Below are 24,545 nucleotides of genomic sequence, written 5' to 3' on the forward strand. Positions count from 1 at the left end.
CTTGAATGCAGAAGGTTCCAGGATTAATGCCTGGCATCTGCATGTAAGGCTGAGAATGTTCCCTGTCTGAAACCCTGGAGAGCCACTGTCAGTCAGTTTAGACAATACTGAGTTAGATGGACCAATGGTCTGACTCTGTAGAAGGCAGCTTCCTATGGGATGACTTCGGCTATGCGCTGGCCTGCACATGGTCATCTTGCCTGACAGCTCTTGAGATATGATCTTCTGTCTAGCTGAGAAAGAAACTGATGTCCACGCAGACCATGATAAGCTATCACTGTGTCTGTGGCCACCATCTAATGAGAAGAGGAGGAACAAGGAAGGCAGGGAACAAGGAAGGCTTCTCTACAGACCACACACACCCTGAAACACATCCCAAACCAGCTCTGCTTTGTACTCTGTTTGTCTGGCTGGAATGTACTTAAGCTATGATCATGGTTTTTCTTTTCTTGCTTGGAGGGATGATAAAGAGGAATGTGAAAGTCTGAAGAGATTAGCCCACTGTAGAAAGCCTGCTGACTGGCATGTGATCTAGGAAGGTTGATCAGAAGAGAATGTGGCCTTCAAGGTTAAAAGGTTTCCCACCCTGATTCTATTTGTATTAGCACAGGGGTCCCCAAACTTACGTCGCCGTGGGCCGGTGGCACCAGCGCCAATTGTGCTGTGGGCTGGAGCACGTGGGAGCGTGCACCCATACGCATGTGCGCATGCGATTTCCAGCGCACTTCCGGGTCACCGGAACACCAGAAATAGCTTGTGCGCATGCACATGGGCCTCCTCCAACCCAGAAGCGTGCCGGAAATCATGCTTGTGCATGCGCACAAGCTATTTCCGATGCTCCAGCGACCCGGAAGTGGGCAGCCACGCTGTTAAGAGCAGGCGGCAGCAGTGGGCGGCAGGGGGTGCCAGGGCCGCATAAAAGAGCCTCACGGGCCACATCCGGCCCCCGGGCCTTAGTTTGGGGAAGCCTGTATTAGCAGCAGATATTATATTTGCACAATCAATCCTATTTTACAAATTTAGAATAATAAACAATACCTAGAAACAATAGCATAGCACAATTATGTATAAGAATCAATATATGACTTCACATAACTGATTTAAGAAATAATGGTAAAAAACAAGCAAAATATTCTTCCCTAAAGGTTATTTACCTTGATTGGGTCCCATTGGCCAAAATTGCTTGGATGTTTATAGGCAAGAACTAGCATCTTGCGTGCAAGGGATAAGCTTAATGGATAACATTTCTCAAAAATGCTTTCACGATTTTCTATTATGTCCTTCAGCTTTTTATACAATTGATAGCACACAATGTGAGGCTTTCGCTTGGATACAATAGTTATTTCGGGTATCAACAATTTTTCAAGTTCCTCCTGAGAACAAAAGCAAGCAAAACAACAACAAAGCCAAGTGAATCCTTAAGAACATGAAAAGAGGCCTGCTGGATCAGACCAAAGGCCGGTCTAATCCAGCATCCTACCAGATGTCTATGGGAAACCCTCAAGCAGGACATGAGCACAATAACTCTCTCCCTGCTTGTGCTCCCCAGCAACTGATACTGAGAGGGATACTCAAGTCATAGAAGTAACATATAACCATCATGACTAGTAGCCATTGATAGGAAGTGCAAAGACTGCATACATGCGAAGTGAGCTCCTAAACAAAACAGAATGTGTCTCAAGATGCTGACAAAAGGGATCATATTTTCAAAGCAGCCCAACACATTTCAGACCATTATATTTAAAGGCAGCCTTTAGCATCTTGAGACACATTCTCTTTTGTTTGGGGTAGTAGGCATGATAGCCTTATCCTCCATCAACTTTTCTAATACCAGTTTTAAAGTCATCCATGTTGTTGCAACAAATTCTACTGTTTCACTATGCCTTTACTTGCAAATAAAGCAATATATTTAGCAGGCAACACAAAATATTTAGTGGGAGACTTGTACCTATGTGTCAGGTGGCAGGTTGACTTGTGATATCAGACAATCAACAACCTACAAGGCTGCTCAACAGATCTTCAATCAAAATTTACAACTATGGGTATTAAAATTGACATAGGATTGGCTACCATAAAACCATCAAATTGAAGGGTTGGGAAAGGGTCCTAAGGGTCATCTAGTCCAGCCCCCCTGCAGTGCAACCTCTATTTAGCTGGGTATCATAAATCATTTTAAGTAAGTTCATTTTCTCTGTTTTTAAAGCTGCTTGAAAACACCCCCCAAAAATAATAATAATAATCCTAGCCCTTTTTAAAAGAAACAGATTATAGTATTTGAAATCATTCTGCTAGATGATAACTCCTGCAATAGCCAATTTATAGAAGAAGGCCAAAAGGAAGGCAAAAACCACTTGGGTGAAACAGTCCATAGATTTATTTATTTTTAGTGGGAGGTACAGTTAGCAGAAAATTAGTGATCAGTGGGAAGGTATGTTGTGGGTGACATAAGATCAGGCAGTGGGTCAGGTGCAGCCCAGGAAGCTCAGACTGCACACTTCTGAACTAGAGATAGAAAACAATGGCATGTTTCCTGGAAATTATGCATACTGACTGGAGAATGTGTTTACTATATGCATAAATTCAGTTAAAATATGCACATTCCTCACAGCCTATTGAAGATATGTTTATTGACCATCAAAGTCAACTCCTAGGTCCCTTCACACATCCCCTAAAATATTTGAGGGGGCTTCCCCTCAAAATTGATGGGCATTGCCATTCAAATTGTGTGTGTGTGCCATGTCTTGTGATTGATTATGTGTGGTAGGGCTTACTTGAGCCCCCAATATTTTATTCCATTTGGCACATCTGATATGCAGCGGGAAATGTCTACAATTTCCTCTTCATGAACAATTATGTATACATTCTCCAGGAGGCAAGTCTGTTGGGGTGTTTAATTTTGCTCTGTAAAAGTGAATACAATACCGATGATTTAAAAAGAAGATATTTCACATATTGTTTTTTAGATATAGTAAAATAGTGTCATTTAGTCTCTGTTACACTTATGTTGGGATGCGGGTGGCACTGTGGGTTAAACCACAGAGCCTAGGGCTTGCCAGAAGGTCGGCGGTTCGAATCCCTGTGACGGGTGAGCTCCCATTGCTCAGTCCCAGCTCCTGCCAACCTAGCAGTTCGAAAGCACATCAAAGTGCAAGTAGATAAATAGGTTAGGTAAACAGCGTTTCCATGTGCTGCTCTGGTTTGCCAGAAGCAGCTTTGTCATGCTGGCCACATGACCTGGAAGCTGTACGCCAGCTCTCTCGGCCAATAACGCTAGATGAGTGCCGCAACCCCAGAGTTGGTCACGGCTGGACCTAATGGTCAGGGTCCCTTTACCTTTTTACACTTGCGTTAAAACAGAATACAATACATCAGACAATGCTGAAAATACCTGCACTGCTTGCAGATTAGTAACATCAGTTTCATATTTCTCTGAGAGTTCAGTTCTCATGCGCTCAATAGCCTCAGACTCCTGCTCCTCTTCCTCATCTTCTCCCTCATCTTCTTCTTTCGGGAACTCTTCTTCCAAAATAGCTTCAATATCTTCTTCTTCTTCCTCCTCCTCCTCTTCACCAGGAATGTCATTTTCAACCTTAGCTGCAGCCTCCTAAAAGAGAAAAATGGAATATTTAATTATTATATTATTCCTGAAAATATTTATGTAAAATAAAATTTATGGCAATGCTTGTTGATTCTTGTTTTCAGTTCCCTATTTGTATAGTGTTACATAAAAACTGTGGTCTGCTATATCACAGTCAATAAAAATTAATTCCTCTTGATTTCTAAGGGATTAATTTTATACACAAAAAGCATATTATTGTTTTGCCCGTTTATTAAAACTGCTTCCAGCCCAAGTTTTTCCTGCACATTAATTTATATGCCCTAATTTCAAAGTACCTACTCCCTGACTAATATGTAGTAGATACTTGACTATATTTAGACAGCTGTCATATATAAAAAGGGAGTCATGTGTTGGATCCAAAATGCCCTCTGAATGGGAAAGCTCCTATTTGGGGTTTCCGGTTCCACTCGGCCTTAATGGAGGCAGCTCCCACAACAGCAGGAGATTGTTGCCAAAGGAAAAACAAGGATGATTGAAAGTAATTATCCATGCAAATTCCCCCCTGGGACAGGGGGGAATGGGCTTCACTTGCAGTTCATCTGGCTCCGGCATGGATTGCTGGAGGCAGGGAGACGCTGAGTGCAAAAGCACTTCACCTGCCCCAAACCCTCCTATGCTGCCATTAAGAAGCAGAGGTTTGCCTGTTAATTAGAGTTTAATTGGACTAAAGTACAGATACGTGCTAGAAGAGATGAGATCATAAACTGTAGAACGTAAACAACTGCAAGGACTTTAAGGTTTGAATTTGAGACAAAACTTCATTTGGTACAAAAGGGGGGAGCCCACAGTTTCTGTATTTAAAGTTTTCTTCTCTACATTTATGATTTGACAACCCTTCTCTGAATGTTTAGTTCAATTTATATTTGTACAAGCAAGGTTGGAAGAAATTGGAGTATAGATATGGAATATAACATTAAACTGAACTGTATATGTAAAAAAAAGGGAAAAGGGGACTGGAACCTCTATTTTGCAAAAGGTAAATTATATAATTCGGTATTTGAACTATTGGTATTAATAATTGTATTATAAATTAGTGTTATTGTCAGGGCCGGCTCTAGGGGTAGGCTTGGTGGCGCGGGGCATCAGGGCGCCGGCCTGGCAGGGGGCGTCGCGCGGCAGAGCCGTGCGGAAGCCATGCTGCACCCTGTGCCTGCCCACCAGCCGCGGAGCGGGGGCGCCGGAGCGATCTCCACACCACGGCGCAAGGGCACCCAACATGGTTGAGACGGCCCTGGTTATTGTTGTTGTTTAGTCGTTTAGTCGTGTCCGACTCTTTGTGACCCCATGGACCAGAGCATGCCAGGCACTCCCTGTCTTCCACTGCCTCCCACAGTTTGGTCAAACTCATGTTGATAGCTTTCAGAACACTGTCCAACCATCTTGTCCTCTGTCGTCCCCTTCTCCTTGTGCCCTCAATCTTTCCCAACATCAGGGTCTTTTCCAGGGAGTCTTCTCTTCTCATGAGGTGGCCAAAGTATTGGAGCCTCAGCTTCAGGATCTGTCCTTCCAGTGAGCACTCAGGGCTGATTTTATTAAGAATTGATAGGTTTGATCTTCTTGCAGTCCATGGGACTCTCAAGAGTCTCCTCCAGCACCATAATTAGTATTGTTATAATGAGGCTATTCTTGGATTGTAATTTAAAACTAATAAAAATATATATAAAAAGGAAAAGCTCCTATTCGTGAAAGGGGCTGGGATCTAGCAGAAGCTTTGACTAGAGACAAGAGTGGCAACTATTGTCACTTCGCTCTGCAGTCCACTGTGTGTGGACTGTTCTGAAGGTCTTCTGAACCCTCTGGAGCAGGCGTCCCCAAACTAAGGCCTGGGGGGCCGGAGGCGGCCCATTCGCCTTCTCAATCCGGCCCGTGGACGGTCCAGGAATCAGCATGTTTTTACATGCGTAGAATGTGTCCTTATATTTAAAATGCATCTCTGGGTTATTTGTGGAGCATAGGAATTCATTCCTTTTTTTTCAAAATATAGTCTGGCCCCCCACAAGGTCTGAGGGGCAGTGGACCGGCCCCCTGCTGAAGAAGAAGCAAAAATGGCCACAACAGCAGCAGCATAGTTATGGGTGGTTTTATGGCAGTGCCAATGCCTTTTTTATATAGATATTAGATACACACTGTTTCAGCACCTTCTTTTTACTCTATCCTGTAAAAAAAGGGTGCAAATATTGCATTTGAAGCATACCTACCTAAAATTGTATTGATGCTGCATGGTGCTGTCACTGCTTTTGTCATGGGATTTTCCAGTGTGTGTTGTGGGGCAGGAGTAGTGATAATAATGCCATGGTTGGGCTAGAGGGCCCTGCAGACAATCCTAGTTTAAAGTCACACATTTAGCTTCTGTGCTCTATTAAGACCAATTTAAGATGAAATCATATACTGTAGCTGCATTTTCATCCATAATCAGAAATATAAACAGCAATTTCACCCAAGTCCATTTATAACACAGTTATCTTTTTTAATAAGCATCATGGATGCCAAACTGTGAGCCACTTTACAAAATCCAATATAAAGTGACCATAATGTTTTTTGTTATTTTTAATGTGTATCTTACCTCCATTTTCCTTTTTGCTTGCTCTGCCAAAAGCTCTGCCCTTCTTTGCGCAACCAGCTCTGCCTGTTAAAAAGAGTACATATGATACACACACACACATTAACAACTTACATGCTAAAATTCAATTTCAAAAGGGTTTTCATGGACACCTGAGGATACATGGCAAGGTTAACTTTTACTAATATTCCTATACATCTGTGGAAACTAGTCTAGATCCAAATTGCAATGGATGTTCTGCGGTGGATATACTTAAGAAGGGTTCTACTAAGTTTACAATACTGTAGTATGATGAGGCCCAATAGCATTTTTTCATTATTTTTCTTCATTTTTTTAAAAAATACTTCTTTATGTGGTGACCTGCATACCCTTCAACATTCCTCAGATGAAAATAAGAACATTTCTCACTCCCCACTAGGACTGTCCATGGAAAATTTGAACACTTGGAGGGTATGAGATAAATGCAAAATGTATCTGTCTATAGATGCAAAATTTAGTAAGAATCAGAACCCTATTCCAGGTAAGAAATGCTGAAGACTCAGTGAGAGTCAGGAGCTTTGATTTTGTTTAATCTGCACAAATCCAAATGCAACATGTGGCTAATAGTGTATTACCATTAGTTTGACCATACTACAAAATAATCAAACTAATGGTAATACATTATTAGGCACGTGTTGCGTTTGGATTTGTGCAGATTCTTCTGTATTGCAACAGAGGGGTTTTTTCCCTCTGTTGATTTTGCTTAGGCCTGCAATCCTGTGCATGCTTATCAGAGACTAAATTCCATTTAACTCAATGGGACTGGGTTTTTTTTAATAGACATGCACAGGATTGCACTGCACCTTTTGTTCATAGAAGCCTCCTGACAAGATGGATCATTTGAATTACCGCTTACTTCAAATTAGCACTGCATCTGCTTCAAGCCAGGTGGGGAGTCTCAAGCAGGCACTCTCATCTAGGCTCCAGAAGGCAAAACAATTCTGAAGCGGTTAGGATACCTACCGGTATGTGTCACATAAATTAGCTGGCCATCTTTTAGTGCCGCACCAATATTTGCTCTAAAACTCCTACAATATGAGTTTGGATCCTAAACCTGCAAGCAGGGACACTGTACTTTTTAAATCTGCGATACACTGCCTATTAATAGATACTGAATACTTACTCTTAATTTTGCCTTCATGTCTTTTATCTGCTGCTTCTTCTCAAATTTTCTAGCTTGTTTCTCTTGCCATATTTGCACACGCTTGGGAAGAAGTCGGTCAGAAACATCCTCTTCATCAACTTCAAGGTAAACTGCAACATCAGGACAAAGGCAGCGGTCTGCTAAATACTGAGCTTCCTCTGCTGTTCGAGGAAAACCATCCAGTATAAAACCTGTGGATCTAAATACAAAAAAGTAACTGTCAATTTTCCTAGGACTTACCAATTAATGGCAAGTATGTAATTTCCCACTAGTAGGCAAGGGATGGGCATAGTTGAATGGAAAAAAATCCCACCAGGATTCGTAATGTCAATATTCCAGGAGTGCACATTTAGGAGTGTCCCTAGTGCAGCTCTGCAACTGGAGAAGATATTTAGGGCTTGCAGGGTAGATTGGCATGATGGCCACTTACTGTGAATGTTCCTTCTGGTCCAATGTAAGGAAGGAATTCAAATGTGGATTGACTCTACTTATTATACAGAGCAAGCAGTATCACATGACACAGATTTGAATACCAAGGCTCGCTTAGGAGGCTCCATTTCAATTCTGAACTGTTGGGAGAGTCAACCCCCCCCCTCTCTCTGTGTGTGTACATGACACTGGAGGAAAACAATGGACTCTGTATGTAGATACTGAAGGAAAAAGAGAGGAGTTTCCTCTGAGATAGCTTGGACAGACAGACTCTAGTGAACAGAAGCCAATCCATGGCACTTGCAAAGAGACATGTGAAGGCTAGGTAGGACTTGATGCCTTAACTGACTGAAGAACAGAGAGAGCTAGGGAGGAATGAACTGCTTTTGCCAAGGCATAAGAGAGAAAAAACTGAGGAGATTCACTCCACCTCCCACAATTCTGCTCTCCTGCCTTTGTCACAACTTATGATCATTACCCAACCCAGCTAACACTTCCATAACCCACTAAAATTTGTAAAAATATACAAGTACTACAAACAACAACAGAAATCACACTACTGTAATACCAAATCTATGAGAAACTTGGTAAAAAGCTTTTAAATAAAAGCTCACCTAAACAGCATCTACAAATGAGCTACGAGGCTGAACTGCAGTAGATCTCTTATGGTAGTTGATTGCAAAGAATAGATGACACTTATTCTGCAGCGATTTTTAAATAGAGAAGTGACTAATAAGTTTCATAATTCAATGAAACTAACAAGACCAAGCACCGGCCAGTCTCATGTTATTGTAAGTTAGGCTGTTTTTCAGATCTTACAGGTTCAGATAAATGTATGTTTCACCCTGGATGCTGAGGCAGTGTAATCCTATACAATCAAATCAATAACCTTTATTAGGCATGACAAGTTCAGAAGCTTCAGAACAAAATTATGAATAAATCCTATACATATCTACCATGAAATCCCACTGAGTTCAATTCTTTGGATCTGAGTTCAGTGGGGCTTATTCCCAGGCAAGTAACTACAGGATTGAGGCCTAAGAGCTATAGATGGAACAAAAAAGCCAGACCATATTAGACATATAAAAATTACCGAAATGGTTCCTTCATCCACCAATCAAGAACAATGCCGTCAAGCACCTCCATGGGCAAGGCTTCACTTTCTATTATATTTGCCTTGATTGCTTCTTCTTCGTCTGTTAACTGCACCTCTTTCTGTTGAAATGATCCAAAATACATGTATTTGATCTCTTCTTCGCTTGACAACAGTTTAGCAGTATAAGGATTTTACATAACTCATTCTCTATGCTCAACATTTTTGTAACAAAATACCGTATTTTTCCATGTATAAGACTAGGGTTTGTTTGGTGTTTTTTTTAACCAAAAAAGTAGGTTTGAATTTGGGGCTCATCTTATACACAGGTAGTGCTGAGGATGTTTTCTTAATTTGAAGTCCCCCAAAATAGGGGGCATCTTATAAATGGGAGCGTCTAACACACGGAAAAATACGGCACTTCAATATGTTTAAATTATATTGCATAATATTTTACATACTGTAAAACAAAGGTTTGTATGTGAATTTATTTCTGTTTCCTAAGAGATACATTTATGGGTCAGGTATATAGGAAAATCCAGGCTACTCTATTTACAATATTACTTGAAAAACCTTTTTTTTAAAAAAGGAATAGCTGAATCTTTTTCAAGCAACTCTGAATTATTCATTTTCATTTAGCTCTCATGGGAAATTGGATCACTATAGAAAGTGTGGAACAATGGAATCACTGAGTTAATTCATTCAACCTGCAAAAAATTTGTTTTGTGCTGCGTACAAGAGCTGGTTGGCTCATGCATATTCATCATTTAATAACTGCACTATCAAGAGATGACTTGCATGTGAGGATGAACACTCCAATATCAAATACCATAGAAGATTTTCATACCACATCAAACACACAGCTTTGGACACAGAGCTTAAGCAGTTGTTGTTGTTTTCCTGAAAGGTGTCTCTATGTGGATATTAGGATAAGTCTAAGTGGGATTCATGTTCCTCTATTGCTTGAAGCCAGGAGATGCTAGAACTTTAACAGGTTGTCTGCTTTTTCTTCCTGCTGAAGACTCAGTTCCATCCTTGGCCATGTTAGAACCAAGAGAGTAAATGTTCTCTTGGATTTACCCCGTCAGAAACAAAAGCTACTGAACACTGCAAACTAGCACAACAGTTTGAAAGGATAGGCCTCGCCTTTGACCTGACATTATTTATTAAATTTATATCCTGCACCATCCCTCAAAGTAGCTCAGGCAAGCATGCTGTTGTTCGACATGCAGGCAGAGTTTTTGGTGTATGTCTAGGGAGGACATTAGCAAGTGAACCTCCACCTACAGTCTAAAGTTCCATGGTCTTGATTTTGTTTCTTATGAACTGGTTCAAATATTCCTCTCAGAAAGCCATTAATGTATCCTAGGTCTAGGTGTTACCTCTTGAAGTCGCTTAGCTTCTTCTTCACCCTCAAGTTCTTCAACTCCAGCTTGAGGGGATTCAACCATTTCTTGCATGACAGCCTCTTCCTCCTCTTCCTCTTCTTCTTCAGGTCCAACTCTTTTTCCAGTTTTGATCATGATCAATTCCTGCAGGCGCTCCTCAAACTGAATGTGGAAAATACCTAGTTTGTCTGCTAACCAACGGGCACAAACTGTTTTACCTGCTCCATGTGATCCTAAAAGACATATTCTTATAGGGGGAGCCTTAAATAACAAACAGAAAAATATAATTATAATTATTTGGATTTTAAAAGAGCAGGTTTCTGCTGAATAATACATATAAATGTTTACTCAAGCATAAGTCCTATTGAGTTCAATGGGGCTTACTCCCAGATAACTGGGTATCGGATTGTAGCCTAAATGTATTCCCATTCACTTCAGTTACTCAGCATTCTTCATTCTTCATTTCCTTCATTCCTTCATTCTGCTCAATCCCCCTTAGTTAAAATGATAGTCCATAAACATATCCTCATTTAACAAAGTTTTTAGAAATTGTAACATTAGAAGCACAATTGTGGCTTCATGGAATGTGCCTCCTATACTTTAGGTTTCTCATAATTGAGTTAATACAGGGTCTGAGACTGGGACTTTGGTTCATTAATCTCTTATCTATAACAGACATATGGAAGAAACTGAAAATGTTGCATACTTTTAATGGCTCATTATGAGACACATATTCTTCTGGGTTTTCCAAAAATTTATCTCTGTTTTCTGGAGTTGAAAAATAATAGTGTTTTTCTCGATATTTAGCTGCATTGTCAGGAAGTCCTGGGTAAAGGATAAAGTTTTCCTTTAGAATCACTGGACAAAAGTGCTTTGTATCTCCCATGTGTCTCTTCCTCTGAGCAGCTTTTTCTTCATCCTTAAAACAGCAAAATAATTCTGATGAGGTGTTGAGCATAACTTTGATAAACATCCTTTAAAAATTAGTCTTACTTATTGGCGTACTTATAAGCATCCAAAGGTAGGAGGGGATGAGCAAGAGGTTATTTCAGCTAAGTATGGCAATCACGCCTAACTTTCTCCCCATGGGTGATAAATGCTGTCTGAGTAGCTAATTGCAAGGTTGCCCCAACAACTGTTTTGTTTTTGTTTGCTTTCTGCAAAAGTAGATTAGCATAGAAAAACCTGATTCTACTTGGTGGCAGCATTCACCGTAATTCTCACTGGATTGTGAGCAGAAAGGTAGTAGTAACACTTCCAAGTTGTATTAACTTCAGTGAAATGTGAACACATGGTGAAAGCAGTCCTGCATTTCAGTGTTATGCAGATCAGTGCTAAGGAACCTGTATAGTGTGACAGACTGAATTCTGCACTTGGAATGTAAGAAGGCATTGTTTCCCATTCTACACTGTATTTGTTGTATGCAGCACTGTTTCTATTCTGCTGCAGTTAAGTCTTCCTCCAAAAACTCTCTTCATCTTGCTACTGCTGTGGCAAAATTATGTAACTTACCGTATGTAATTAATTTTGTAAATTATGTAGTCATTACGTTATTTTATTCCATACATTTCGTTCCTAAGGAAACGCCATACAAAAGGGATCCCCACTCACCCCACGATCTATTAGGTATCATTTGTGAACTGAAAGCAACAACAGCCAATATCAATCATATCTGCTGGCTTGATTTCCATCTGAGACATGGGAAAAATAAGCTATCACCAGCAATTTCTGGTGCCATTTTCATTGGAATTCTCCAAAAATTCCTATTGGGCACTCAGCACAAAGCTGGAGAACACAAACCTAATTTTGCATCAAAATGTTAATTCCCGAGTTTAGTATTTCAAATCCATCCTAAGTTGGCTGGTGCTACGACAGAAAGCAGCCACCTTTACTAGTTTTACCCTTTGGTTCTTTCCCCTAAATATGGTTCAATAACTAGACATGCCACAGGATGTACTGTTGATTCCTAAAGTGCCCAAGAAGATCAATGGACTTGGTCAGACACCCCTCTTCTCTAGAATGTGTCCATTATGCACATACGATCCACATTTCAATAGTGTCATAGCACGTAGATAATGCTGAAGAAAACTCCCAAATCTCAGTACTCCGTTACATGAAACAGTATGAAACATGTATTGAGGCTGAGAACGAAATGCACCATAGTCTTCAATCTGTGATTTTGGGGTGGGTGTGTGTGTTTAAAATCATAGCTAAATATAATCTTACATTCAGTCTGTTACTTACTTCTTCCTCTTCTTCTTCCTCATCTTCATCCTCTTCCTCCTCTTCCTCTTCCTCTGCCAGTGCCTCTGCTTCAGCTTGCAAATCTTCTTGTTCTTCATCGTCATCTTCAGGACCAAATTCCCAGCCATGGTACTTAAAAGGTTCTGCCAGAGATAAAGGTAAAGGGACCCCTGACCATTAGGTCCAGTTGTGACTGACTCTGGGGTTGCGGCGCTCATCTCGCTCTATTGGCTGAGGGAGCCGGCATAAAGCGTCCAGGTTATATGGCCAGCATGACTAAGCCCCTTCTGGCGAACCAGTGCAGCGCACAGAAATGCCGTTTACCTTCCCGCCGGAGCGGTACCTATTTATCTACTTGCACTTTGACGTGCTTTCAAACTGCTAGGTTGGCAGGAGCAGGGACCAAGCAACGGGAGCTTACTCTGTTGCGGGGATTCGAACTGCCGACCTTCTGATTGGCAAGCCCTAGGCTCTGTGGTTTAACCCACAGCACCACCCGCATCCCATCTGCCAGAGATAATCACACTCTAATTTATTTTCTTTAAAATGCAAGTATAAAAGCACGCAACAGCAGAGATAAATCATGACATATTCTTTCACTAAAAATTGATTGAACATGTAACAACTTTATCCATAGCAGTAATGTATTATCTACTCCTGACCCAGGCTGAGTCATCATCCACTGAAGGTTGAAACCTCAGAGCCAGAAGCTCTCGTCCATCAGTTGTCCACCAGAGACCACTGTAAGATCAGATCCAGAGAACATTACCCAGTTCCACTTGCCAGAGGGCCTGCCAAAAAAGCACCATAAAATTCTAAAGCTCAGAGTCCCTTTTAGGCAGAGATTGGGAACCTGTGGTCCTACATATTGTTGTAGATTCCATGCAGAGCATGTTGCATAAAGAGTAGGAACTTGTATAACCCCTTCGTTTTCACAGCCCCAGCCAGGCTGGCAAGCAGACACTCACAAGATGTTCTGCTACCTTTGAAAGTAGATCATAAGCTCTACAAGCTCTAAAGCAACTTTTTATGATGATACTAGTATCTTGAAGCCTGTTAAAATAATGGGTGCTAGAGCGCAAGGACATTCGTAGAGGTAATGAAAAGATGCAGTGATGGTGGTGGCTTATAGGTTTATCAATGGCACTGGCAGAGGAAAGGGGGGCAGGAGTAGTGGCCTGGAAAGGGTGCCACGGGGCTGCAGAGTGAGAGGGGCACCTCCCTGCTGCACTGCTCTTCCTTTCCCCCCTGCCTCGCCTTCCCTCTCCGCCGGTGGGAGAGCGTGAGCTTGTGCCTGTGCTGCCGCCCCCTGAACCAACTCATCGCCCTTGCAGCCACCGCAGGGAGGCAGAAGCAGGCAAGAGGGAAGGACAGTCGGAGCGGAGGGAGGACCGTGGAAGAGGACGGGGCTCCCTGATGAGGGACAGGGAGAGGGGCGGCAAAAGCCCCAAGTACGCCACTGATCAGTGGGCGACTACATGCAGCCTCCATCGCGAAGCAGCAGCCGTCTTGGACCCCTTATTGTGCCCCTTGAGCTCAGCATCGTCTATAGGACTGAAGGGGGCAGCTCTCCAGGGTCTCAGGCAGGGTCTGTGCTAGCCTGACCCAGAGATGCCAGGGTTTGCCCCTATGCCCTCCTGCATATGCCATGCCCCCAAGCTGAGCCCCTTCCCCTTCCTGCCCGGTTGGGGGGGGCGCTCTGCAGCCTCCGGCTGGACTCAGGGCCTGATCCTGCCAGGCATGTGCTCTCCTCCTCCCTCCTGCCCCCCCTTGCACCTCTGACTCCTCGCTCCGTCCCTGCACCGGAAGAGGTGCGTAAAGCCTCCTCAGAGTTGTGCGTTCGCAGGGAGGGTGCTGAGCCGCGGCAGGAGGAGGAGGCGGCGGCGGCTTGCCGGGTCGGCGAGTCCTGAGCCTCTGGGATGCAGCAGTGCTCTGTAGCACTTTGAATCCTCCTCCTCCTGCCGTGGCTCGGGGCGCTCCACGCGGCGCTGCTGGGTGCTTTGTCGGTGCTTCAGCAGCAGCAGCAGCCAGTTCCAGGCGCTGAGCCACGGCAGGAGGAGGAGGTGCTCTGTAGCAAAGTGCTACAGAGCACTGTTGCATCCCAGAGGCTCAGGACTCTCCATGCGGCGCTGCCGGGCGCTGACCCAGCAAGTCGCTGCCGCCTCCTCCTGCCACGGCTCAGCACCCAGAACTGGCTGTTGCTGTTGCTGCTGCTGCATGTATTTTGGCGTCGTGAGCGAGCGAGGGCAAGCGAGAGGAGAGGAGGGCAGGGTGGCCTTGCCTGGCTGCCCGCCGGCCCATGGGTGGCGAAGAGAGGCAGGGCAGGCACCGCACCGCCAGAGGCTGGGGAGAAACTTTCCTTCGCCTTCACTCTCCCCTGTTGAGTCAGACGCGCTGCCTCAACCCAAGGAGGGACAGAAGGAGGCGCTGCTCAAAGGCGTCCTTCCTCCCCCCATTCACCTCCGCCGGCCTCCACCCTCGCTTCCCCGATGCGCCCCGCCTCCCTCAGCTGGCACCGAGACGCTACGCCGGGGAGGAGAGGCTCCTTCCCCGCCCTGGCCTGGCTTGGCTGGAAGCGGCATGGGGGGGAGCAGGGGGAAGCAGCCTCCTCCTCGAGCTTTAGCGCAACCGCAGTGAGGCGCTTGTCCGGCGGGCGCGCCGGTTGTCGGCCGCATGTAAACGGTAGGCGGGGGGGGGGAGAGTGCGCTGTGTGCATCCAGTCTCTGTGTCCAATCCCTGTGTCCATGGGGCACATGCGCAGTAGCGCGGACATAGGGACACAGGGACTGGACACAGAGACACTTGCACTTTATTATATAGGATAACAGAAGCATCCCGTTAAGCCCTTTCATATATTTTTTTAAAAAAACTAGCACTACTGCTCTTCTAGAGTTCTTGATTTATTTAATGTTTCTTCTTTCAAATATCTCCTGGTCTAGAAATAATGTGAAGAAAAAATAATTAGGAGAATTACTTACGTTCCATAGACTGAATAGTTTGGTCAAGAAGCATTTGCAGAGTTTGTCCTTCAATCTCCAATTCTGAAACCTGAACTAAAGGTGACTCTGAAATTGCTGCTTCTGTTCTTTGCCATTCATGCAGAAATTGGATAATTTTACTTTTCAATGGCTCCATTTCTACTACATCTGGGAAAGCATCCTCAGGATATTCAGGTAGCCTGACTCCTGAAAAAAAATCAAACTGCATTTTAGATAACAGTTTGACATTGTATGACTTATATTGCCCCCTCTATATTGATATTCATGCATAATGGCCAACACTTATGTAGCCAAAATGGCACCACCCTCACACAGGAGAGAGGTACCAGCAGGTTCTCTGGAACCTTAAACTGGACACTCCACAGTGTAACATTTTGTTGCAGGTCCCATTTCTCATAAGGTAATTTCAAATAATGCTTTCCCTTCTCATTGGCTTTTTGTAGCACATGCTTTCAACAAATCAATAGTTCTTTTCAGCATAACATGCTGGTTATATTCAACTCAGTAGATACAGTGAAATTGATGGCCTTAAGTCCATTAACTCCAGTGCATCCACTATGATTATGATTTATGTAGCATATCACCCTATAAGTTTAATAATTTATTTTCCCCACTATCTGAGAATCACCATGACCAAGTTATTGCATTGTTTCTTCATGGATATACTGCTAAAAAAAGGACAAAAAGGAAAGAGGCTTAGTTACTTTTTATGTTTGCATACTGTTATTTAATTACATAGTATGTCAATTCAAGTGCAACACTGGATTTATGGTGGAGAAAGCAAGACAAGTGCATAATTGTCATTACAATATGCAACACAGGATCTCTAGATAATTGAATGGCTAAGAAAAGGAAAGAAAGGAAGGAGAGAAGAAGGGAGGGAGGAAGAAAACTTGATCTCTAACCTAGTACAGATGCAATACTCTTCAGTGGTGCTGGTAGCTGAGGTTCTTCTTCAGTTTCAGTGTGTTCTGCTGATTCTTTTGATTCTGTGAGAACAAGCAGAAAGTGATTATGCCTTCTGCATGCTTTATAGAAGAGAAGGTTAACCTGTAGCCTTACAGGTGCTCCTGCACTACAACTTCCCTCATCCATGACCATTCACCATGCTGGCTGGGTAGGAGCTAGAACTCAAACTACTTCCGGAGCACCACAGGATCCCCATTTGCACTTTATAGGAAAGGTTCAAAAAGATTTCAAAATATCAAGGGAGTTACTACAGAGATACAATGCTGCAATATGCAAGAGAAGGACTAATGGTAAAGGTTGACATGTCTAAAGATGTCCAGGGTGGAGGGAGACGAAGAAGGAGAAGGAGCTGAAAAGCATGCTTTGGAAGCTACCTACTACAGTTATCTGCAATTTAGGAATTTAAAATGTGGGTACGATACTGGTGTGTCATCAAAATGTATATTATTGACAGAGGGTTTATTTTTGTTAGTAATTTAATATGCTTGTGTTTCTCACTAACACAGTTGGCAGGCTGAAAAGACACAGCCACTGAATTAAATTTAGAGGGACCATATCAAATCCAGCTCTTATTGTTCATTATTCACACAGTACATGCACACTACGAAGGAAATGCTCTGAATGTAACTCTTGCATGTATGTTTGTTTGGGGATTATGGAGTAGTTTGGGCAGCAATACACACACTTTCCATGAGATCTACTGGCTGATCACTTGGTAGTCTTGCCGCCAACAACAGAAAACTAAGGAACAGTTGTGATTAATTCCCCTTTAAGACAGATTTTGGATTTGAGGCTAGAGGTGGTTAGACAGCTGCTGAGATCTTTTAAGTCCTTGGCTGTCTCAGAATAACCTGGGGAATCTTTGGAAGTATGACTCTTCTTGTTTGTTCTCCTGAGTGAAGTCATGTAAAATTGAACTTTGTAGTTGCAGAAACTAACTCCAGTGCACAGACAAACCCAAAGTTTACAATGAAGAACTTCAACATTTCCACCAATTATGTTGGAAGTGAAATAAATGGCACCACCCAAATAAATAAAAATAAGTAACATTTTATTGTTTTATTTATTTGTGTGGCAAAATGTATGCACAAAAGTCTGATTGTGAATTCCTACCTGTCTTGCTCTCCTGTTGCTCTTTGGAATCCAGAGATGCTTGTGCTTCATCAAGTTGACCCCTAGTTTCTAATGATTCTGTCATTGGATATATAAAAAAATAAAATCACTATTAAAGATACCGTGTTTCTCATATTATAAGACATGTCTTATATTTATTTTTTCCTCAAAAAAACACACTATGGCTTATTTTCAAGGGATGTCTTATTTTTTTCCTCCTCCTCCTGCCACGGCTGGCATTGCTGCTGCACCTATCACTATGTCTTATTTTCGGGGTATGGCTTATATTCCTCGAATGCTTAAAAATCCTGCTATGGCTTATTTTATGGGTATGTCTTAAAATATGAGAAACAGGGTAAACTGGGATTCTTTACATAACTGAGACACACTTACACACAAATTCATGTTAGAACTAAAAACTATGGGGAAGCACACAGTTTCCATGAGATCTACTGGCTCACACAAAACATAATTTGTGTGGTACTGGCTGTGTACAATGCTAAGGACTCAGCTATGTACAATTCTAAGGCCTGGCTTTTTTGCAGCCTGAATATCTGAACTAGGGTACAGGAAGTCAGGTACACTAGAGAAGATATGGTCAAAGGAAAATGGAAAAGGAAGATAATACAAGACAAATGTATTTGTTAGGCAAAAATCAATGGTATTGTGTGCAAATCTTTGACAATGGCATCTTTACATTATTTCATTATTTAATAAATGATATTTGAGAGAAATTAAGTGCAAGCAAAGGCATGGAATAATGAGCCACAGAGTTTCTTTTAATATAAAAAAGGACAAGACACATAGTACAGAAGACCAACCTCCAGATTTTTCTTTCTCTTTAGTCTCGTCAGAACCAGTAGGTTGTATTGTTGGACCTGATTCAGTCACTGGTGGCATTTTGGTCTGTGATTCAGATGCAGATGGATGATCTATAAAGTCCATGGATTCTGTAGGCACAAGAAAACACATCTTTCCTAATGTTCACAAAGCCACTTTAAATCTTCAAGGATAGAAATCCATAGCATCATTAACAATATAAGGACTCTTCATGTGTTTTAATCTGTTGGAAGCCGCCCAGAGTGGCTGGGGCAACCTAGTCAGATGGGTGGCATATAAATTATTATTATTATTATTATTCACTAGGCAACAATTTTCTTTTTAGACTAGATGTACATTCTAATAGGTAGGCATGTTTGAAATCACACAGGAGGCAGAATTACAAATAAGGTCTGGTTACATACATCCCAGTGATTATGATTAAAAGCAACTCTGAATTACACAATATCAAAGAGATGTCAGTCATGTCCAGAACTTGGGATATTTCCCTAGATAAGTCATCAGGGACAGAGGCTTTTTAGTGCTGGATGCATAGCTATAGAATTCTCCCCCACAACCCAAGATCTACATAAAGCCCACTCTTAAGATATTTCTAAATTGATCCCAATGACTTTTAAAAAAATTATCTGTTCCCAAAATTTATTGTTTTACCCGCTGCTTAGTCCTTAACTTCATATAGCTTGTCATCATGAAGAGTGCATAAGATCTAACAAGCATAAAAACAGCAACAGATGATAACATCTATACAACAGAGTTCACAGCCAAACCAAATGTGTTTTGGCCCCTCCCTAGCTTTGTTTACTTACCTACTCCTGGTTCTCCTAATCTTCAGCCGTTCTCTTGGATCTTGAACTCTGCCTGGTTTCAACTATACATCTGCCTCTAGTCGTTTGATTCATGATTTATTGCTCTGGAGAGTGCTTGTGTCAGTTAGACCATGCATCTGTCCCATTGGAACAGCCTGCCAGGGTCCCAGAGTCTGACACTCAAAAGTCTGACTACTTATGAGGCCTGAAAAGTACTTAGTGGCAACGTTTGTCACTGTGTAATGTATGAAGCCCCTCTTAGTCACAGAACACAACTAAAAAGTTTCAATCAACATTCCTAAGACTCAATGCCTACAACAATATAATTTATTATGCTTGCTTTGGGAGAGAGAATAAAAACTGAGTGTATGCAGGTGAAATCAATCTGCAACAGTATATTGAACAGGAGTAGCATGACAGGAGTAGGCAAAGGTCAGCATGACTGAGATGTTTGATTAGTCAGTGTCTGATTATGGAAATCAAATTGTAGCTTGGGGAAAACATGCTTTTCTCAGGCAAAGAACTGTGGCTCATCTTCAGTACAGGCATTTGTGCATGGCATTCTTTTTTCCTTGATGAGTAACTGTTTGAATGGAAGATAACAAGTACCACCACCCAAAAGCTAACTTTATCTCACACAGAAATATTTCAGCAGCTTCTATAATTTTTTTAAAGGTTCAGTTCAGAACTTTGTTCACGAGTCACTGAGCTGGAGGAAAAAGAGAAGGCAAACGTAGCAAATTCCTCCGCTCCATCCTCTAGCAGGAATCTGCACTGGCTATCAATCCCTTCTGCAAACAGGAGTCTTTTCTTTTACATACCGGTAATCCAATGCCTTTTCAGAAGGCAACTCCATTAATTTCTAAACATATATGTTTAATACTGCATATTGAAATGAAAATTGTTGGTTTTTTAGAAATAGCATACCGAATTAAAGAACCCAGTAGTGATGTATGGAAATGAGAGCTGGATCATAAAGAAAGCTGATCGCCGAAGAATTGATGCTTTTGAATTTTGGTGCTGGAGGAGACTCTTGAGAGTCCCATGGACTGCAAGAAGATCAAACCTATCCATTCTTAAGGAAATCAGCCCTGAGTGCTCACTGGAAGGACAGATCCTGAAGCTGAGGCTCCAATACTTTGGCCACCTCATGAGAAGAGAAGACTCCCTGGAAAAGACCCTGATGTTGGGAAAGATTGAGGGCACAAGGAGAAGGGGACGACAGAGGACGAGATGGTTGGACAGTGTTCTCGAAGCCACCAACATGAGTCTGACCAAACTGCGGGAGGCAGTGGAGACAGGAGTGCCTGGCGTGCTCCGATCCATGGGGTCACAAAGAGTCAGACACAACTAAACAACAACAGATTTTAAAGGGTTTTTTTATATTCAGCAATGCCAATGTCAAAGGGAAGCATTTAAACTTTAGAAATAAATACATACATTAGGTGACTGAAAAATCATTCATATATTCTGCATTTGCACAGAACTATGTCCAAAATGAAGGCTATCTTGGCATGTGCTTTATAACAAGTTGAGATTTGAATTTCTTATCCACAAGCACCACAAAAAAGGGCAAGAGTGAAGATGCTCACTCTTGTGCAGGTATGCTCATTCAGAGGAAGCAGCATCCTCAAGCACTTCTCAAGCACTGCTTTTTGCAGTGCTTATGCATATGGCAGGAGGTATTATATTGGGAGCTAAGGTCCTAAGTCATACAGGGTTTTGTGGATCAAAACTAGCACCAGGGCTTGCCTAGGACATTTTGCTGCTTGAGGCAAAGGACAAGATGCCCCTTGCCCAGCCATTCAACATGCAGAAGCCTGCCAGATTGACAGCTACCTCTTTCCTCAATGCCAGCAATAAGAGAAGCATCCTCCACTACACTCAAGGACAGCAAGATAGTTTAGAGCAAGCCAAGTAGTGAGCATACACAGGGAAGTGAATATATGGGGGCTCCAGAGAATGTGGGGGGCACTGGGGAAGGGGAGACTTCTGTTGCTGCCATTGCACCAGAGCATCTGCTGCCTGAGATTAGCTGTCTTACTATCTAATGACCAGCATTCTGAATTGGGTCCAGTGGTTGAGCTTAAATTCACAGGATCAGCTTCCACACAGAAACAATTCCAAATATTGCTATTGCATTATTTTTTTTACCTCTCTCTTCGGCAAATTCTTCAGCTTGCATTTTCAGCATTTCCTGCAGTTCTTTTCTGCAATTAGCAAATTGTACAGATATTTATGAGAAACTGGTTGAAAACTCTAGCTCATTCTTCATTAAATATATTCCTGGAACAGGGTACAAACCAATAAATGCTAATATTTTATTAATAGTATTTCCTAGTTGCTTTTCTCACAGATTGTACCAAAGCAACTTAAACTGAAAGCAATTACGAACTGCAAAGTTAAAAGCTAAAAACACAGCTACTTAGGTAAGAGGCTGGAGCAGGACTAATACATAACAAACCAAATTAATTGTTATTGGTAGGCTGTCCTGCTTAACAGCCTACTTGCAACTTTTCAAACAACCCAAATGCAGCTTCATGTAGAGGGCAAATGGTGTTTTGTTTTTTAAATATTTTACTTTGCATCTTCTTCCTCTTGTTTCTTCTTTAAAGCTTCATCTGTTAGCCTTTTTATAATTTTAGCATCAACTTCTTCTTTATTTGCTTGGTACATTCTAGTGAGCAATATCTTTCCTGCAATGTAATAGAAAAAAGATGCTATGAAATAAGACTTAGAATTTGCATATAGTTTCAAAAATTAAAGAGAAATTTCATATATCATAGACATATCATTGTACAGTTTAGGACAGGTCTGTTTCTGAATGAACTTCTCTCTCTTTAGTGGATTACTTTTAATGCTCCGTAAGCAATTAACGCCTTTTCAAAAAGTTAAGAAGTTTAGCTGCCAAGAAAATGGAAAAAATAATAAAGATAAGCTTTTTCTAAATCAGACCTTAATTGATGCTTGCAGGTGGTTTTTCCCCAAGCTACTTGGGATTGCTCAGTGATTTAAAAAAAAAGTAATGGGGCACAGACATAGCTGCCAAGTTATCCCCTTTTTTAAGGGAAATTCCCTTATGCTGAATAGGCTTCCTCGTGAGAAAAGGGAAAACTTGGCAGCTATGGGCACAGAACCCTGGTTCAGTTCCTGCAACTCTAGTTAAAAGGAACTTGGCAAGCAGAACTGAGAAACACCTCTGCTAGAGACCTTGGGGAACTGCTTCCTGCCAGAGCATACATTGTTTGGCTACATCAGGGCTGGGGAATCTACATAAACAAAAGCAGAGCCTGCTGGATCAGGCCAAGGGTGCATCTAGTCCAGCATCCTCTTCTTCCAAGTGGCCAGCCAGATGCCTGTGGAAGCCCACAAGCGGGACATGATGCAACAGTGCTCTTCCCACCTGCTGTTTCCAGCAATGGCCTTTTCAATTGGCCCTGGAAGTCTCACCCCTTTCCAAATATCACCTTGAGCAATTTTGCCTGGTTGGAATGTCTCCTTAAACTTTTATAATGCCTCTTTCTTGCCTGGGATGAACATGGAGAGAAGTGTGGAGTGTGTGTAGGCACTTCCAACTTTTACGTGGCTGGAATATAGCCTACTCAACAATGGTAAGAGTCACATCCATTGCTCTGTCTGCATTTGCACCTGGCTCCACCCAACACTGGCATGCAATCTTTAGAAGGTTACTAATAAATCCATTTGGCTGAAAAAGGTTCCCCACCTTTGGGCTATATGAACCTATGATCTGGCCCAGTATAACGTAGTTTCACATGTTCATATACTTCCCACCCTGGAGGTTTGTTTCAAAAATAGCTTTAATGTTAGACATTCAATTTTACATATGCACCGACCATTTTGTTCAGAATTCTTCAAGCAAATCACAGTATCTGGTAGAAGTTCTTTTTCTACCAAAGCTGCCCAGTGTTCTGCCGATGGAGGAAAATTATCCAAGACCCATCCTCCTTTTTCTGCCGCTCCAGGATATCTGTACTTATTTGATTTAGAAAGCTGTAATAAAACACTGCTGTTAATAACAACAAATAACATTGATGGAGCTATTAGAGAATTGTAATGTAGTAGTTGGACTATGGCTGGAGAGACCTAGGTTCAAATCTTCATCATTTATGAAGTTCTCACTGGGTAGCCTTGAACCTGTCAGTATTTCCAAGTCTAATCTACCCAACAGGTGTGTTGTAAGAATAAAATGGGACATGTGAATACTGTCTTAAGTAATAGAATTATGATCAAGCATAACAAAACAAGCTCACTCATACTGTACATTAACGTATTAGAAGGAAGAGAGGGAGCTGCAAATTCCTGCCAATTAGTGGTTGCTTCCACACTGGCCCCTTCCCCCCTTACAATTGTAATTCTTTGTTCACTCACTTTTACAGAGAATCCAGATGGTATAGTTGACAAATTGTTACAGCCAAGTGTTTTCTGTATTCCTCGAATTTGTTCAATTTTGGTAACAACAAATAAAACCCAACCACAGAGCCAGTCTGTCTAGTTAAAAAGTGCTAATGGGGCTTTTAAAAAGATTCATGTCCCTTCAATTAAATGTTTCCTGTTTGCAGGTTCCACATTTTGTATTGCTTCCCATCAATCATAGTTGGGGCATTAAATGGTAAACTCTTAATTATTCCTTGTTTGAATAACCTTTCTTAATTACCCCAATAATTAAGAAAGATTGGGGGGGATGCTTTCAAAACTGATTTCCTCTTATTCCAACTCCTCTGCCATTTTTATAATGTTATTTGCCATTAATTACAGACTTTGGCCATGGTAGAAACTGACAATGGAGTAGTAAACAGTGCAGTCCTATGCATGTTTACCCAGACATAAGTCCCACTGTGTTCAATGAGGCTTTCACTCAGGTAAGTGTGCACAGTGAGCAGTCGAGGAGACTTTCCAGGGGCAATTAAGAGGCAACTCATCACACATCTCCTGGCCATGAGGATCAGGAAGCAATAAAATGGGCAGGACTCACAAGCAGGAAACTTTTAATTAATATGGAAAGGTTGTTTAATTAATATGGAAAGTTTAACATTATGTAGGATATCTTGGTCATGAAGAAGCATTTTGCTGGCTGTTAATATGTTATACAGGGTGAGTCCTTTAAAACAGGCCCCGTTGATACAGAGTACACATGTTCCACGGGGCCTCTTTTAAAAGACTCACCCTGTATTAAATACTGTGTGCAGCCTCTGTTCCCTGCAAAAGGCAGGGAAGCTGTGAAATTAGACACAAAGGTACACCAGAATGGTGATGCTCAAATGACTGAAGAGAGAGCCTCTGG

At 42.0% G+C, this 24,545-nt stretch overlaps 1 protein-coding gene across 2 annotated transcripts in view; it reads right to left on the reverse strand.

Moving 5' to 3' along the window:
• AK9 (adenylate kinase 9) overlaps positions 1 to 24,545 on the reverse strand; it is a 62,587-nt gene that overhangs the window by 15,755 nt on the left and 22,287 nt on the right. For both annotated transcript variants that reach the window (XM_035109257.2, XM_060272628.1), the window contains 15 exons: positions 23,098 to 23,254; positions 21,825 to 21,939; positions 21,398 to 21,453; positions 18,419 to 18,547; positions 17,598 to 17,675; positions 16,421 to 16,504; positions 15,495 to 15,701; positions 12,517 to 12,659; positions 10,979 to 11,191; positions 10,267 to 10,533; positions 8,885 to 9,006; positions 7,342 to 7,561; positions 6,183 to 6,245; positions 3,389 to 3,604; positions 1,155 to 1,373 (listed from right to left, as the gene is read on the reverse strand). In XM_035109257.2, the coding sequence (XP_034965148.1) occupies positions 1,155 to 1,373; positions 3,389 to 3,604; positions 6,183 to 6,245; positions 7,342 to 7,561; positions 8,885 to 9,006; positions 10,267 to 10,533; positions 10,979 to 11,191; positions 12,517 to 12,659; positions 15,495 to 15,701; positions 16,421 to 16,504; positions 17,598 to 17,675; positions 18,419 to 18,547; positions 21,398 to 21,453; positions 21,825 to 21,939; positions 23,098 to 23,254 (2,289 nt within the window). The remainder of the gene's footprint in view (positions 1 to 1,154; positions 1,374 to 3,388; positions 3,605 to 6,182; positions 6,246 to 7,341; positions 7,562 to 8,884; positions 9,007 to 10,266; positions 10,534 to 10,978; positions 11,192 to 12,516; positions 12,660 to 15,494; positions 15,702 to 16,420; positions 16,505 to 17,597; positions 17,676 to 18,418; positions 18,548 to 21,397; positions 21,454 to 21,824; positions 21,940 to 23,097; positions 23,255 to 24,545) is intronic.

The sequence above is a fragment of the Zootoca vivipara genome, chromosome 3, assembly GCF_963506605.1.
Source record: "Zootoca vivipara chromosome 3, rZooViv1.1, whole genome shotgun sequence".
In the NCBI taxonomy this organism is placed as follows: domain Eukaryota; kingdom Metazoa; phylum Chordata; class Lepidosauria; order Squamata; family Lacertidae; genus Zootoca; species Zootoca vivipara.